We start from the raw sequence: 16,827 nt of genomic DNA, 5'->3' as shown, positions 1-16,827 counted from the left end.
AGAAAAATCCAATTCTTTTGATAAGAATGTGAAGTTGTAATTCTTATGGGATTTTTTCAGATGTTGTAGTGGGCCTTAATTTTATTTTTTTTTAAACAAAAATCATTGTTGAAATAAACACTCAACCACATGATATGGTTACTCTTATTAAAAACAATAAAAGAACAACAAGACCAGCTGTCTCTGTGGTTCATTGTTCCGCTCTTTAGTACTACTGTACACTGCACAAAATCTCTAGGACACGTAAAGGTCATTTGGATTACTATATTTGGGTATCAATGGGATGAGAAATTTGAGTATTGGGGTTTTTCTATGGCTGTGGTTATCATTAAAATCATCCTTTGCAATTTTCCAGCCTTGTTCAGCAGTATGCTCCAAAGAGAAGCATTTCGAAAGTGGAAGTAGGCTGGAACTTTTATTACAACAATTTCCCAAGACGTTTCCTGGCCTGGGGTCTCAAGATGAGGCATGTGAGTTTAATTAAATCTCCATTCTACGGAGATTGCTATGGCATATTTGACTACTGGCCTGCACTGTACACATTGTAGCTCACCTATTTCGAGCTTAGCTTCAGCCTTAGCTTGCCCAATGTTCCAAACAATATCTCAACTCTTAAAGGGATCGTATAGTTTCAGTTGAGACCTAATTTCAGGTTTCTAACATTTTTTGGTGAGATAATAAGAAACCTCTTATGATATATACATGTAAAAGAGCATGTAATTCCATGAGGAAATCAATGTTCATTTGATGAAAGTTGGTTTTGAAATGGCCGAGATATCCAAAACGGAGTGATTCTAGCAAAGTTTGGGACTCACCTTTTATTACTATCGCTTTGTTTTATTTTGTTTTTGGATGCTTCAGTCATTCCAAACCCAATTTTCATCAAATAAACTTTGTAGTCCTCTTAAATGGTATGTTCTGTACTATTTCATAAGTGTTTTCTTGGTATTTCGCAAAAAGCTAAAAGCCCAGTTCTCATCTCCACCAATACTGTACCATGCCTTTAATAAACCCTGCAGTTTACTTTCTGTAAGATTTGTAAGGGAAAGCAGTGGACACTACCTATCCCGTACAAAAAAGCTTATGTTGCTGTGACCTCATTATATTTGAGTGTCTCCCAAAATCACACTTTCAGTTTCAAGGTTTGAATGGCATAAGCCATTTCATATTCTCCGAAAATCCATTCTCCATTGATGTACAATGAATGCATACTTGTACATCACATCTTCCATAGCATCAAACGCTAATTCATTTACACAGGACAGTGGCCATACTACTACATTGTATGTAGGACATCAAATTCTTGAAACGAAGTTGTAGTCTACAGGCCTTTCAGAGTCATTTTGGCCTAATTTGTAAATTGATTGTATATTTGTATGACCTTCACTTCACAGCCACTGTCACGATATCTATAAGGGTCAGTGTCATATCCCTGAGCCTTTGATATAATCTGGACACGGAGACTCACACACACACACACACACACACACACAAACACACAAACACACAGAAAACCACAAACACACATACTGTACACCCACACACTTGCATTCAAATGCACGCATACAAGAGAAAACACTACCAACAAACACCAACACACACATACACAGACACACCACGCAAAAAAAAAGAAAAAAAACACACACGTTACAGCTGTATTCTTGCGGTCGGCTACACGTCACTTCCGGTCGACTGGAGTGAAAACAAACAGCTTGCAAGCGCTAAGCCTGCATAATGCGCATACTGCATGCTGTGCATGTGCGACGCGTATAATTTATGTGCAACTCTACGCAGCTCAGACATGGGGACTGTTTTTCATTATTCATTTTGTCATTTGTGCCATCATTCATGAGATACATGCATCATGTCTTGCCAGCAATATTCTAAAAATCTGGATCCTATCGATCGATCGGTCCCGGTATTTTGCCAAGTTTAAGGCGGCCGGACTGGACCTGTGCCCGTATGAAATCGCGGCAGGACTCTGGATCAACGACCCGACAAAATGGCCAGATGTGCAGTAGAACCTCTTTGAGTAGGCCCTACCCCGATATCTACGCTTACTTAGTACCTCATAGAAACTTCAGGTAGGTCTAACGTTAGTACTGTAGTACTTAGGGTAGGGCCTAATTTAGAGTAGGCCTAGGGCCTAATCCTGCCGCCCGCACAGCTACAGTACCAGCTTGCGCTAGCGCTATGCTCGCGGGGCGCCCCGGCAGAAAACACGTACAGCGTTCACTCCAGGCTCACGCGAGTGGTTTGTTTTCACTCCAACGCTATCCATGACCCCGTGACACGCAAAATACCCGGATGTCCGACCATGAGAATACTGTATGCCTATCCGTTATCAAACTAATACAAACATTTTAAACACAATACAGAAATATTGCACACATACATTGTACACAAACAAAGACACTCTCCCTCACTGCTTTCCTCAAGATACAAATATCTCATCCATCTTTTACCAGTGAACAACTGGGCTCACTTTTATGACTTCAAGATAAAGGTAGCTACATGTACTATTGAAGCAATGATTAGAAATCCTTCCTTAAATACTAGTCGGTAAACCAAAGGCAGATCCTATGAAGAAAGAACCGAATGATAAAAAAAAAAAATGCATGCCATTATTAAACCTAAGCTTCAATTATTACCTGTTACAGGCAATCAAAGGGGTTTAGAACTTCACATTTTTAAACTGTGTACAGTCCTACGATTTTGCTATACCGACATACATTGTATTGCGCACATATTAGGATTCTGTAGAATAAAAGGAAACCATACAAGGGGCTATTTCTCAGACCACTGTTTGCCTACACTTGGTACGCATGACTCACAATGAGTAAGCACTGTTTGATACAGCCTGTATGCATTCATGGGGGCGCACAGGGACGAAGCCTTGAAAGTGGAAAAACTAAAACTTTAAAAAAAAAACTAAAAATACCTGTAGTGAACCAGAAAAATCACTAATAAGTCTGCCCAGTCATTATTGCCAGACTCTGTGTACAAAATGTACTTTTAATAGACTAAAGCAACACTGGTTCCAATGTTCTGCAAGGAGCCAACCTTATTTGAACTTGCACAGGTTCAACCACTTTTATTGTAAATATATGTGGGCTACGATTATGGCACCTCTGCACCCTTGTTGACGCACGGCAAGGATTGTTCATCCTGGTATAGCTTCAACAGAGCTGCAATTTTGGGATTATTTCAACAAGTAACAAGTAACATGTTACACAGAACCACGTTTGTTTAATACAGCACCATATTTCTCATAGAGTCACTAGATTGTTTATAATTTGTAAATGTATCCAAGCATATCATCTGAATGTCACATTGTAAACTCAAATATTAAACTCTAAAAATAAAAAAAATTCAACAAAACTCAGTACACAAATAAACATATCAATCATCGATCATTCCTCATCCTGCCTTATCTTACAACAATCTATGTTGAGTCGAGATTTATGATACACTGTTGCTATGCTGCCATCTTTAGCTATGTCTACATGATGAAGCCACAACATGATTTATCGCTCATTCTAGCAATAAAGCGAAGTAATGTTTTGTCTCCTTCAAGAGCCTGTTAGAAATTGCCCCTAGGTATCGTAACTCATCCTCTCCAATATTTCTGTTTGCATTTGTTTAATTTTGGTTGATCTTTTGTGCATTGCGACTTTGACTATTGGAACTTTTTTAAACGACAGAGTAACGTTACAGGCAATGAGCTTTTATCATTCTTTTCATTCGCTACCAAAGCTGGGGGAACAGGGGTTTTCAATAAAATGCTTCCATGAAAAATTCTCTCTAGATTCAAAACCAGTCTAATAATACACACCATCATTTCAAAGCCCATACTTCTCTCTTTTTAAACTGATGGATATTCACTCTATTACTAGCGATACTACATTTTCATACGTGGGGGGCATTTCATGAAGCATTTTGTCCGACAAAGTTGTCGGACAAATTTGCTCTCAGCCAATCAGATGCAAGGATTTCAGTAGCTTGTAAACAGTTTGTCAGAAAAATATCCGACCAAAATGCTTCATGAAATGCCCCCCTGATCTTCTGTTTTAATATCAGAAATGCATTGTCCAGTTAGGGCAAAATTTAACTGCAAAAGGACATCTGGGCTGTATGACTGCACAGAAATGCAGTGTATTCCAAGGGTACGTGTACTGCGTATGTTATCCAATCCATTTGCATTAAAAAGGGGGACAAATATTAAATGCATGAACAAACATACACAATGCATGAACAAACATACACAAAACAAAACAATTTGGTAGAATAATAATGATGATGATAATAAGAATAATCATAATAACAATAAATAAACATTTTTAGAGCGTCTTTTCCACTGGATAAAAAGGCTGTGGGATGTCATCCCTGGTCACCAATTACCCAATCCATTGAAGTACAGGTTTCAAACTGATAAAGTGACAAATAATGTGAACTATACGTGAAGCTAAGTATCAATTAGCGGATAGCCTAACCTTATAGAGGACTTGATGAGCTGTCTATACAGTGTATGAAATGAAAGACTTTCATAGGTAATAAAGTGTTATCACCAGCATGCACTTTAATCTTGTAGTTTTAATAATGGGCTTTTATTCCCCTATCAAAATTAATCTTGAGATCACCTATTTGCATAATTTAAGACGAAGCAAAAAAGAAAAAAAAATTCAAATTATCGTGATTCCAATGCACTTTATAGGATGTATGAAATTCTTCAGGTCACAAAAGAAAGCTGCAGAAAGCTACAATGTATCTCATGGTGTTCCTATAAAGCCTTCGATGTAGCCACACACGCGTACAGTTTGTGAAAGACAGATCCGGTTCTAGCCACTCTACACAAAACAAGGGGGTGCAAAAGAACATGTGCGCCCCAGAAATCCCCAAAAGAAATGGGGTGGGGGTTAAACGGACAGGCTGACCAATCTGACCTTACAGTCACCTTGGTCAAGGTGACTTTGGCCGGGTGACCCTGTCCCTAGAAAAGGAGGTAAACTCGGTGTTCTGCACACAGGCAGTCGGTCACTGCCATGACCCACTGACCCTCTTCCCTTCCCTGGGGAGTTGGGGTGGGGACCACAGGAAGTGATGACTCGATGAGAAGTAAATTTTGTCCCCTCACTGTGATGGCGGTGAGGTTCGTGGTGAAGTTCCTCCGACATACTTATCCTCAAGTACCAACTGTCGCTGATTTATTTCAGCTTTGCTAATAATTAGCTTGAAGGCACAGGCTAAACGTATTCCAAAATTTGGGACTTTTGTGTGTGTTTTGTTTTGTTTTGTTTTGTGCTTCTTCTTTTTTTGTAGACCTGTAGAAAACAGACTAGTTGGATTATGTCCAAAATCTTTAGTGGACTGCTTGTCTGCCTTGAAATGGTGGCAGATATCATTCTTGGCTCTTATTCTTGATTTGTTGAGGGATATCTACAAAACTCTGTATTTATCCTGACTGAGATGACATGAATCTGAATTTACATCTTTATTTTCCATTTCCTCCCTGATTTGTCACAGGCAATGACGAGTGTTTTCCAGTCTTACTCATTCATATGACTAGAAGTCGGTCACCACAACTAGCAGCTGGAGATACGACCTTCTGGTAATGGACTTCTTTAGCACAAAATACAATACATGTAGGTTGGGGGGGGGGGATAAAGACTTACCTGGCCCATACTTCTTGGCAGACTTGTCCACCACTGCCCCATTTGCTTTTCCATTTGTGTGACCACTGTAAATCATTTCGAGAAAAAAATACACAATTCCACTTGAACTCCATCACGGTCAAACAAACAAACACACAAAGCGACACTCTGAAAGAATGGGTCAGATATTCAACAAAAATTGACGTCAGGATCTATTGTGGAGGAAAAAAACAAGAAAATGTGACCTCCTTCATATCAAGGTCATTATACCATTAGGCAGCTTTTACCCTTTAGGACCTGATTTGTTTTTTTCTTCTTTTTTTTCTTTTTCTTTCACTTTTCCACTTTTTTATATAGGGCCTACTGTACATTGACAGTACTTGTGTATTGAGGGGAATCATTTTTTAATGATTCTATTTCATAAAATGTTTTCTATATGAAATATATCTCGTCTCCCTGTACTTTTATCATTGTTAATTAGACACAACTCATCAATTTGGCCACAAAGTTTGACAATAAATAAAACCTAAACACTTATGTAACAAAGCACTCATCACCTAGAATTTTGCTTTTGTTTGTGTTTTTTTAGTGTTTTTTTTTTTTTTTTTTTTTTGGGGGGGGGGGGCTTTCCACACATCAAAAATGGTTCCTTCATTCAGACTCCCAATTTACTGGAAGAATAAAAGTCATATAATTCAATAATCCACATTTTCCTTTTTTTTTAGGATAATTTAGATAAAAACAGATGATATAATTCTTAAAATATGATAAGAACAAGTAATTGCTTCAAACTTTGGTGCTGACTGCACATACTATGAAAACAGCGTAATATCCCTTGCAATCATTTAATCCATATTTTCATTCCAAAACACACCAATATCAATGACTGAAGAGATCAATTCCTTTTGAAAATGAATACATTTAATTTGTAGATCCCCGGGCAAGTTATTGTAAAATGATTGCATGTACGTGTAGTGACTAGAGAGATTACAGACAGATAAACAGATATATATATATATATATATATATATATATATATATATATATATATATGTATATATATATATATATATATATATATATATATATATATATATATATATATATATATATATATGTGTGTGTATCAGAGGAATATTTTGATAGATCTATAGATAGAAAGATGGATATATAGATTGATAGAAAGAGAGACAGATTATATCTAGACAAAAATATGACAGCAAGAATGAATGTCTGTGAAGACTAAAGCCCTGTTTTAATAGAGCTTTTCAAACTATTGTCACTGTGACAACATCCAGGTAGCGTAGGGGTAATCTTGCCTGTGAAAGCGGTCCCCGCAAAATGTTGCTCGGACGTTGTCACCATAACTTTTGCTTTAGAATTACTTTTGTAATCTCCTGGCACTGTTTAATTGTCCGAGGCAAGGAATTTTGTTTTTTCGGACATTGTCAGGACATTACTTTAGTTTTTCTAATAACTGCTTAAACACCCTGAAATATGTGACTTACTTGGTTACAGGTGAGGGGGAGGCAACGGTGTCATTCGGCAGGGAGACATCCTCCGACGTGATCGATTTCATTGTGTCATTAGGGTCGTACGGGGCGTCCTGCTGTTTCTCTTCAACTTCTGCCATAGTTTCAAAGCTGTCTCACAGGCGTCTATTGGTAGATTTAAGGATGGTTTCCAAGTTCTCTTTTTATTTCCTTTGATCTTGGTCACTTGCTTACTTCAGATTGCATTCACAGATTACTTTTCTGCAATGGAAATTAATAAAGAACATCAATAATCATGGGTAATTTTCTTGAATTCATAATTATTTTCATTTCAGCAGCATTACAATGCAACACAATAATTGTACATAACCAACAATTATCAGACATAAATATCATTCCGAGTTCACTACTCTACCAGTCAGCAACCACTTTCCTATTTACCTATCACCTTTTTTCCGCTTCCATCAAATTTCATCATTGTATGAAATGAAGATTTCAAATGAAAATCCAGAGATGAAGGGAATCCAGATAAGGTTTCTATCATCATCCGCCTCCAATTCGCATAAATTTCATGTCATAGAAAATGTTGTCGGCTCAAATTCAAGAAAATTTCATGCCAAAAAGTAGAAGTCTATTGTGTTTTACAGTACACTGTAGCTGACTTAGAATAAGTTAGGCCCTGCTGTACACATCACACATCTCACAAATGAAATATTTGCGTAGAGTTGAGATGCAGAAAGACAATGGTTGGAAGGCACAATCAAAAGCCACAGTGACAGACTGAGATCAGTTACTACAAACTTTTCTTTTGTCTGGAGAATCAAGTGACTATCCATTCTGGATACATCAATACAGTACATGAATGCATCCAGCACATTTGTGTTGAATAAACTAGGATGTATGTTTTGCTTTTGCTACCGCTTTTGTTGTTGTTGTTGTTGCTTTAATTGTTCATTACATGTGTGCATTTCACTTGACTTGTGACATCTAAGAAAAAAAAAAATCTTGATACAAATTTTGTAGTTCAGGTTGAAGAATAGTATTCTCAAATTTTTCAGCTTCTCTACAAGTATACAATATGTAAGTGTACACACTTTGTAAACCAACACATACACACAAAGATTTCACATCCCCATGGAGGTACACTGTTTACAACCATCAAAACACTAATCTACAGTATAGGGAGTTTGACTGAACAATGACTTACTGTATTCACACAAGGCTTGACACCAGAAACACAGATAGAAGATCTCATGAATGTCCGACATACAACAGATGAATCTTACCAGCTTTTGATGATCCAAAAGGCACAAAACCTGCCTGTATATAAAGCACGCCAATTCTGCTTTCACCAGATTTCTCAACAGAAGATTCAACCGCCCATTCAGGACTCACCACAGATAGACACACATGTAATATACTGACCAGTGTTAAAAAACAGACCCATCCAAGCAAATCACTATTACCACTGAATCAGATCCGGCATAGCTTTAGAGAAACGTGGACAACAGGACACGTGTCTGACCCCAATGAATGAGTGATGACCTCATTAATATTAATATCAGCTGCAATCTAATATAAACATCTGCTTGTGTGTATCAGCAGAAAGCACACAAACTTGACATGGACAGACTACACACAGCCTTTTCTTTGGCTTAGTGCACACAACTGAATAGTCTTTCTTCCAGAGTTTTGAGGTAAATGATTACTGTGCTCATTAGTCAAAGCCTAGACACATGTACAGTTTTGTACATTGTATTACAAGTTTGTTTTTGTTTTTTCTGATTTAGAATAATGAGTGTTGCAGAAATTGCATACCAGTGTCTTTGGGAAACCTGACATCTAATGCGTAATGCTCAAGGCAAAACAAATCTTCTTCAAGAAACGGTGTACTTTCCATGATAATCCAATGGCATACAAGTTGTAGGATCTACATTCAATGTTCTTTTTGCACAGAGACAACATCTGGGCTGTCATGCATTGCACAACAGAGTTGTTTCAATATTTTCTACTGAAGTTAAAACAGTTTTCTTTTTACACCATGCCGTATGTGCTTGACACAGAAGACAAAGTCATGGTGGTCACGAATGTCCAATTGACAATAACGAGAACAATACCATCTGAAGAATGGTGCCACTTGAATTACATAAAGGCTGCTTACTTGTACAAGTCCAGTCTGCATCATTCAGTCTGCAGTTGAACAGAAATTGTACATGTACATCAGACGCACTGATTGTACGAAAGAGAACATGCTGTTTTGATCACTAATTTCACCAATAACTATAAAGTCTATTTTTCCATCAAAGTAAAAATCATTCCATACAATTTAACTTTTCACACTGCCGGGCTCAACAGATACAAAAGGACTCTTTTGCAAGACTATCCACATCACACCATACCGCAAGCCATAATGACAAGGCTGCTGGGGGTGAACAAACTTTTTCAGAGTAAGTACTCCTTTTTATCTGAATTGTCCTTTTCCCAGTAAAAGGGATGTTCACATCAGTGATTATTTCCCCATACAACTTGTATGAGGAGTGTATAAAATCGCCAAGAATACCTCAGCAATGCATACAAGGTATTTTGTACATACAGCTGTATGTACACATAATAGCACAAAAGCTTAAAATCACCCCATCTTTGGTTCCTACATTCTTGGAATTTTTCAATAAATCCAAATGAAGCCACTTTCACTCATAATGCCATACTTAATAGGCCTACATATGTGTGCATGTGTGTTTGTTTCAATTATCTATTATCACAAAATTTCACACTTCCTTCCTTTCCAACAATGGTGAAAACTTCTAGCACTTGTAGCAGGGAAAGGGTTGATTTGACACTGCAATACATACAACCTACATGTGTGCATCCTTATCAACTACAATTAACTTGTATACATTTTTTGTCCTCATTTGGCATAATCTTGTGATACTACAGCCAGACCTACAAACTATAGGGCCTATACTAGAATGCACTCGTGAAGGAAGACATCTTTATCACCATAAGGTGAACAATATGACTGCTTTATAAAAAATTTCTTAGACAGTCCTCATCAGGTTTACAATACTTTGTTTCATAATGTATGCACCTATACAAAAGAGCACTATTTTAATATTTATCATTGAAATCTTTCCTCTCTTCTTTCCAATTTTTTTCAGTACATCTATCCATCAATCCATCTATCTATCTTTCTATCAAAAGCCATTCATCGACCATTCATCCATTCATCCATCTACACTATACCAACAGCTGTATCGCTTCATCCATCCACCCATCTATCAATCTATCATCTATTCATCCATCTATCCATCTCTCACTTGTGATCCCTGTCTCCCCCTCTCTCTCTTCTCTTCCATCATCTTGCACAGTACAAAATTGTATCTCCAGTGTAAAACATACTGTAATCATATGAACCTAGCAAGAAGGAGGGGCCCCACATAACACTCGAGAAGAGACTGAATCAAGACTTGGGAGAGGGGAAAGCTTTCTGCCATAACAAGATTTGTCTAATCAATAGGACTGCCGGTAGAATACATGGCATACTGTAGTGTAGGAGAGTGAGGTGCCCAGCCCACCAGCGTGATGTCAAGTAAATACTGCAATGTCATGAAATGGCAACTGTCCTATCGAGACATTAAAATTGAATAGCACGCAACACTACTGTAGGAATGTGGAAATGTTTTGTATCCTTCCACTGATGAAAACATTCATAGCACAGATCAGAAGGCACTGTTGCCATGCACCATCCAAGTTTACTGAGCTGCATCTTTTGAGGAAGAGAAATTGTTCTAATGCTACAATTTTGTCACATGAGAGTGCAAAATTCTATCTCCCTTTTTTCTTTCTTCTTCTTTCATTCAAGATCATTTTCAGCTAAATCGGAGTAAATCAATATACTGGTACCATTGCTAATCTTCACATGAGTATAAAGAATATACATATTCAAACACGGTGTTTGTAGTTGTGCACACTATACTGTAAAGTAGGAACTACAAATTGTACCCCTTTCTTCATATCATCCATTCGTCTCATTTGAACATTGCAAAAAGGTGTCTGATTCCTTGTTTCTATCAAACATTAATGTCCTGCCACCGATCCCATTTCAATGACAGTATGGTTACCATGACGATCAATGACACTCATTAGCATACCAGCCGCAGGACGAGGACAAATTCATGTCAGAGAGCCAATCCTAATTAATGGTGTACCGTGAATACTCCGATACTGCACACATCCAGAACCATAGACCTTTGCATCCCTCCAATGCCCCAAATAAATGTCTCACAAAATAATGAATTACCAGTCACAAGCACTAACGTTAAAGGTAAACTCCACTTCATTAATGCCAGTTGACTCTATAAAAAAGAGTACAGCACGATATTAACAGCGAGTTTCTTCTAAATCCGAGTATAGAATGCAAGAACTTAGACATTTAAAATTTTACCTGCTTTTGCTACACAGTGCTTTCACTCGAAAAAAAAAAATAGTCTCGTCTGTTTTCCTTGCAAACTTGATACTTTTTTTAAGCATGTGGAATAAAAATGACTTGAATGAAATTGTATTGAACAATCAATTATGCAAATTAGACCAGGCAATGATGTCATCCTTTTGAAAGTCTCTCGGAGATTCACATACACACACATACACACACACACACACACACACACACAATGATGAAACCAGTCTTCCACCAAGGTTAAACCATTCACATCATCTTTACCTCTTCCCTTCCCTGATTTTGATTAAAAGACGTTCCACCCTTGGCAAGTCAGGAGTACCCCCTCGATCCCCCCCCCCCCCCCCCCCCCCCCCATTTTCAAATCAAGATAAGATATCCTGACGGGTCCTCTGGGCCCTCTTCTTATAATGACTAAACACTGAATCATGAGGTGAAAGAAAGTTTACCAGCCTAATTCTTCCCAAAATATCTATCAAATTGAAGAGTGTCACGTGTCATAACAGGCATGTGGCAGAATGCGTGCCTTACTTATCATCATTTTCCTCTACCAACACTGCAGGGGCAAGGTTGAGGGGGTAAAGGAGTTACCCCTTACCCAACTCTACCATGCAATCTATCTTCCCCTCATCCCTCACTCCTTTACCCTGTATTATCCTTGTTTAAGAGAACCAATCCCCAAATATTATAATTTTTTGGATTAAATTGATTTCCATTAGTTGCCCACCACAATACATTAAAATAAAGACACAGCTAGTGCAGGTTTGCAAAATAGAATTGTCCATCAGCGAATACATCTATCTGTATGTGCACCGAAGCAATATGTACGATACAGGTGGTTGGGTGGCTGAAAGAGGTCCATATAACCGTTAATATTTTTTCCCAGATTAGGCTGCTTGCAAGGGCCTGTTAAATATGAGTGTTTTCCAATGGGATACAGGGATCTGTGATATATGTACAATGTATTGCCAGTCATACCAACCTTTGTGATAAAAATGATACTGTCCAGCTAAATCTCTTACACTGGCAACAAGAAACACACACAAGGGATAACAAAAGAGGACAAGGGAACTAAGGGGTGAGGCAAGAAGGTTGAAGACAAGAAGGGGTCAATAGAGGTGGGATAATTTGCGGGGGGGGGGGGGGGGGGTTGGGGGTGAAGGGTTTGATAGGTGGAGGTAGGGAGAGGGTTGATCCATCAAGTCCTGGGGAATTTCGCCGAATAGATTATCACCTTGTCAGAATTCAATTCACACCTCTGGATTTCTTCACTAGATATGTTGGGGAAAGCTACACATATCCTGTAGATGGAGCTGGTTTGATTTATCAAATCTGCACAAAATCAGACAGAACTCTCAAAGTCAATGGAGGCATCAGTGATACGTTTACTGGTTGGCAAGTCATTATGAATTGAAACCAATTGAACAATTGTAATGCATCCACGGGTCTACCCATGTGACAGAGGAGAGTTGGTGTGCTGAATTGTAAAGTGACTTACACTTGACTTTCACAACCTCATTTCCTCCGCTTGTCAGCCCCTGTACCCCAGGCAGTCCCAGACAGCCCCAGGAAGGGGGGGGGGGGGGGGGGGGGAGTGGGGGTGTAGGGGGACCTAAGCACATTACCCAGTTGCAATACTGAGTGTGGCAAACATGTGCAGGTATGTGTTATTGTATTGTACACAAGAGATACCAGTGACTGTCTTTGAATCATTGAAAGACATAGCTCGAACCAACACAGCTGTACAAGATATACACCAAAACTAACACATTGTACCAGTATCATACCTACACAGTGATACACCCAAACTGACACATGGTACCAGTGTCAGCGTACATGTTTGTACACTAATGTACCTACATTTGTACACAGTTGTAAATACACACCAAAACTGACACAATGTACCAGTGTCATACCTAGTGTACATAGTTGTAAATACACACCCCGAAAATTGACACATGGTACCAGTGTCAATGTACACAATAAGTGGATGTGAGACAGGAAGGCCATAAGGGTTATGTGAATATTCTAGAGTCTCGTCTTAAAAGCCCTCCGCAATTCATCAATTCTAGTCAAAACTATTTTAGTAAGAGAGAAAGATGAGGGATGCCACAAACTATCATTATGATGCATGCTTCCCCAGAGAAACTAAAACTCAATTTATCAGGTGACTAAAATGAATAGGCACTTACAGTGTACATGTATGACTATTAATAGCATAGAGCCTTTTCCAATTAGAGCTAGTGGGAAAAACAGTTATGTGCAAATGCCCTGAAACCTGTATCAAATTTCAGCTCAAAATACATACACAAAATGCAATTAGCAATTTATCTAAAAGCTGTCCCAACAACTGTAAATGTCATCCTCATCTTCATTTTTCAGTCTTTTTCTATGGAGTTTGCATTATCAATATTGTTTCTATTACAGGCAGAATGTGGTTTGGCAGTGACCCTTTTTACAAAAAGGCCTAATTCCTATGAATCTTGCCTAGAACGAATCGCTGTTTACAATCGTTTCCTATACACATCTAACCCATACACTTGCACCTGCTGAAAATAAAATCTGTCAGAATCTATTGCCCTAAAGTAACTACACTGTACATTTCAGTCACAAATAATTTGCTTTGAAATGATGTTGATTTCCTCTTTAATGAGTGACAGCAGAGAAGGGTAGCATTTATATTCTTGAACTGTCATTTTTCTGTCAGTATCTGTCTAGCACTGTCTGTGATACCACCCTCAATTTTTTGGCTGATGCTTTTGGACAACCTTCACATAATGACAAGGGTAAATTTCTTAGTTTCTATTTTTTCTTTTCACTTTAATATGCCCGTAGAATTCTTTGGTTGTGAAATAAACTGGGTGTCGTAACGTTTAATCACAGCCTAATTTCCACTTCCGACTTAATCCCTCCCCCCCCCCCCCCCCCCCTTTGCATAGAGCCTACCTTTAGAGTATAACTGAAGAAGTACCTTTAGTGTGTAATTGAAGAATTCTACCTGCACACTTCTGGTGTACACTTTTAACACACAAAGTGTAGACATCGTATACAAAATGTACCCACAAGACAAGTGAAGTAAATTGCAGAGTACATGTTACATCAGATGATTTTTAATAAATAGAACACTTGGCTGGGGCGGGGGAAGGGTTAATAACATTACGCTTAAAAATTTGCACTGCATATTTGGGAGAAAACGTGTTGGATACAGTAGTAATCCTTCAAATTTGTTTGGTGTTCTTAATTGTCTGTCTGCTGGACAGCAAGCAAGACATACCAGCATCTCCTTCAAAGATAGTGATCAGTGATAGTTCTCTGAAAGTCATCTTTACCCCCATCTTCAGTACGCAGAGTACAACTGTAGGGAACCATCCATTAGGGCCTACAATTTGTTTAATTGTAAATGTACCCCTTGAATGACACATGTCTCTTGGAGCCATCCTTGTGGTAGGCTGCATTACAGTATCTCTTGTTTGTATGTTATGTCTCATTTTCCTTTTCAAGGGCATTGTGTTTCCTTACTTGTAGCAAATTACAGAAAACATTTTTTTTTTTTTTTTTTTTTTTGGGGGGGGGGGGTGATAATGGATTGGTTACACCAGTATTTGCCCATGTCTGGGTTCAAACAATGCCTTAATGGTGCATGAGCATCGGGCCAAATACAAATTGTAACAATGAAATCATGCAATTTTGATGCAGAATGTACCCCTTGGTTGAAAGCCTGTGATGTTGAATACAATGTACAATGTCTAGCTGCACAAACGTACAGTACCTCTTGCTTGAAAATGGTCCCTGTCCCTCCCAAATGCAAATTACTCTCATTACAATTTAAAGAAACACAATCTACTGTTGTATTCATAATTGTTACACCCGTTGAGGACGAGTACCAGGTATACTCGGGCAAGCATCTATGGGAAAATATGTGTTGTAGCAAATCAAACCGTCCTCAACTGGGCCATTTTAATAAAAGCTTCTAATCTGTTCAGATTTGTAAACTTACTGGAAGACCTTAGATACAGATACAAGTCATACGACACCTTAAAGTTTTACGCACGAATTCAGTACATTTGTACACACAGGATCCTGTACAAATTCCTTTTGTCCAGTTTCCTGAGGCAAGTAAAATTTACTGCTTGGCAAGTGCAATAAAGAGTACCTTGCCCATTCAAATGCCCTTGCCTGCAAGACGAAGAAATATTTTTGCTTGCCCTGATTCAGTGCCTCTGCATTCTAATTGGCTTCCTCCTTCAAGCTGCCCACATCATCAAGCCACAATTTAATGCTCATATGTGGAATCTACATATCCAGAGTAATGTGAAGTGTTAAGCTTACATTACATTATGTGTCTACTGATATATCACCTGGCAGACTCCTCTCCAGTCATAACAGATGGATTTGTTTTCAAGCCTTAAATCTAAACAATGGAAAATTCTGGATGGCACATGAAGACTTCAAAGAGACTGCACTCCGCAGGTAACAACAATTTTAAAAATCAGTTGATAAGATCTATGGAAAATCAGACAGTCTGCAAATACTGAGAAAATAATCAATAGCAGTTGAAATCAATACATAGTAACTATGACATTTTTTTGTAGGAATCGACAAAAGATCATCTTTGGATCACCTAAACAATGAATTCTCTTGCAAAATAGTAGGCATAATATAGAATATTCCTTACAAAAATTATTTCTTCTTTAATGCTCATATCCTACTGCTACATGTAGATATAAATCTCTGTGATTTCATTATCATACCACACAGGACCTGCTGTATCTCTTTATCATTCAAGTACAAATTATGAAATTGGGGAAAAACGTTTCAGGCTTTAAGTTAAACATATGAGGCAATGTTCAAAGGATTAATATACCTCGGCCTCGATCTGTATGCACATTCAAACACAAGGCAGTCAAATGGTAAAAGCAGTGCAATAAGATACAACTGTACTACTCTCAATTTTCAGACATTTAATTACATGTAGCTCTATAGTCAAATCAATTCAACTATTGTTTTTGTTTTTGTTTTTTGTTTTTTGATGTGAAATCAAGTTACACACATTGATTGAAAATTTTGTCAGCATCAAAATCAGTGCAACAGTCTCTCCCAAATGAAGTTCTCTTTTTGTAGCAAAATTTTCCAATATACAGGTCGTGTATCATGCACATCAACTGATGAGAATTGTATTGATACTTACAGATGATACAGTTTGCTAACTGTACTTTGCTGGCACAAA

At 38.1% G+C, this 16,827-nt stretch overlaps 1 protein-coding gene across 2 annotated transcripts in view; it reads right to left on the bottom strand.

Annotated features, from left to right (window-relative positions):
* The window catches only part of LOC139716372 (long-chain-fatty-acid--CoA ligase ACSBG2-like), a 56,799-nt gene that overhangs the window by 35,583 nt on the left and 4,389 nt on the right, over positions 1–16,827 (bottom strand). The window contains exons 1-3 of one of the 2 annotated variants that reach the window (XM_071627919.1): positions 8,431–8,642; positions 7,160–7,405; positions 5,673–5,737 (exon numbers count right to left, since the gene is read on the bottom strand). In XM_071627919.1, coding sequence (XP_071484020.1) covers positions 5,673–5,737; positions 7,160–7,284 — 190 coding nt within the window. In that variant the 5' untranslated portion in view covers positions 7,285–7,405; positions 8,431–8,642. Of the gene's footprint in view, positions 1–5,672; positions 5,738–7,159; positions 7,406–8,430; positions 8,643–16,827 lie in introns of those variants that run through there. The other variant, XM_071627918.1, reaches the window with a different exon arrangement.

Source organism: Diadema antillarum, unplaced genomic scaffold, assembly GCF_040938485.1.
Source record: "Diadema antillarum isolate AM-2024a unplaced genomic scaffold, OU_Dant_1.0 scf00000064, whole genome shotgun sequence".
In the NCBI taxonomy this organism is placed as follows: Eukaryota; Metazoa; Echinodermata; class Echinoidea; order Diadematoida; family Diadematidae; genus Diadema; species Diadema antillarum.
The sequence above is the reverse complement of the archived record's forward strand: the minus strand, read 5'-3'. Positions and strand labels throughout refer to the sequence as shown.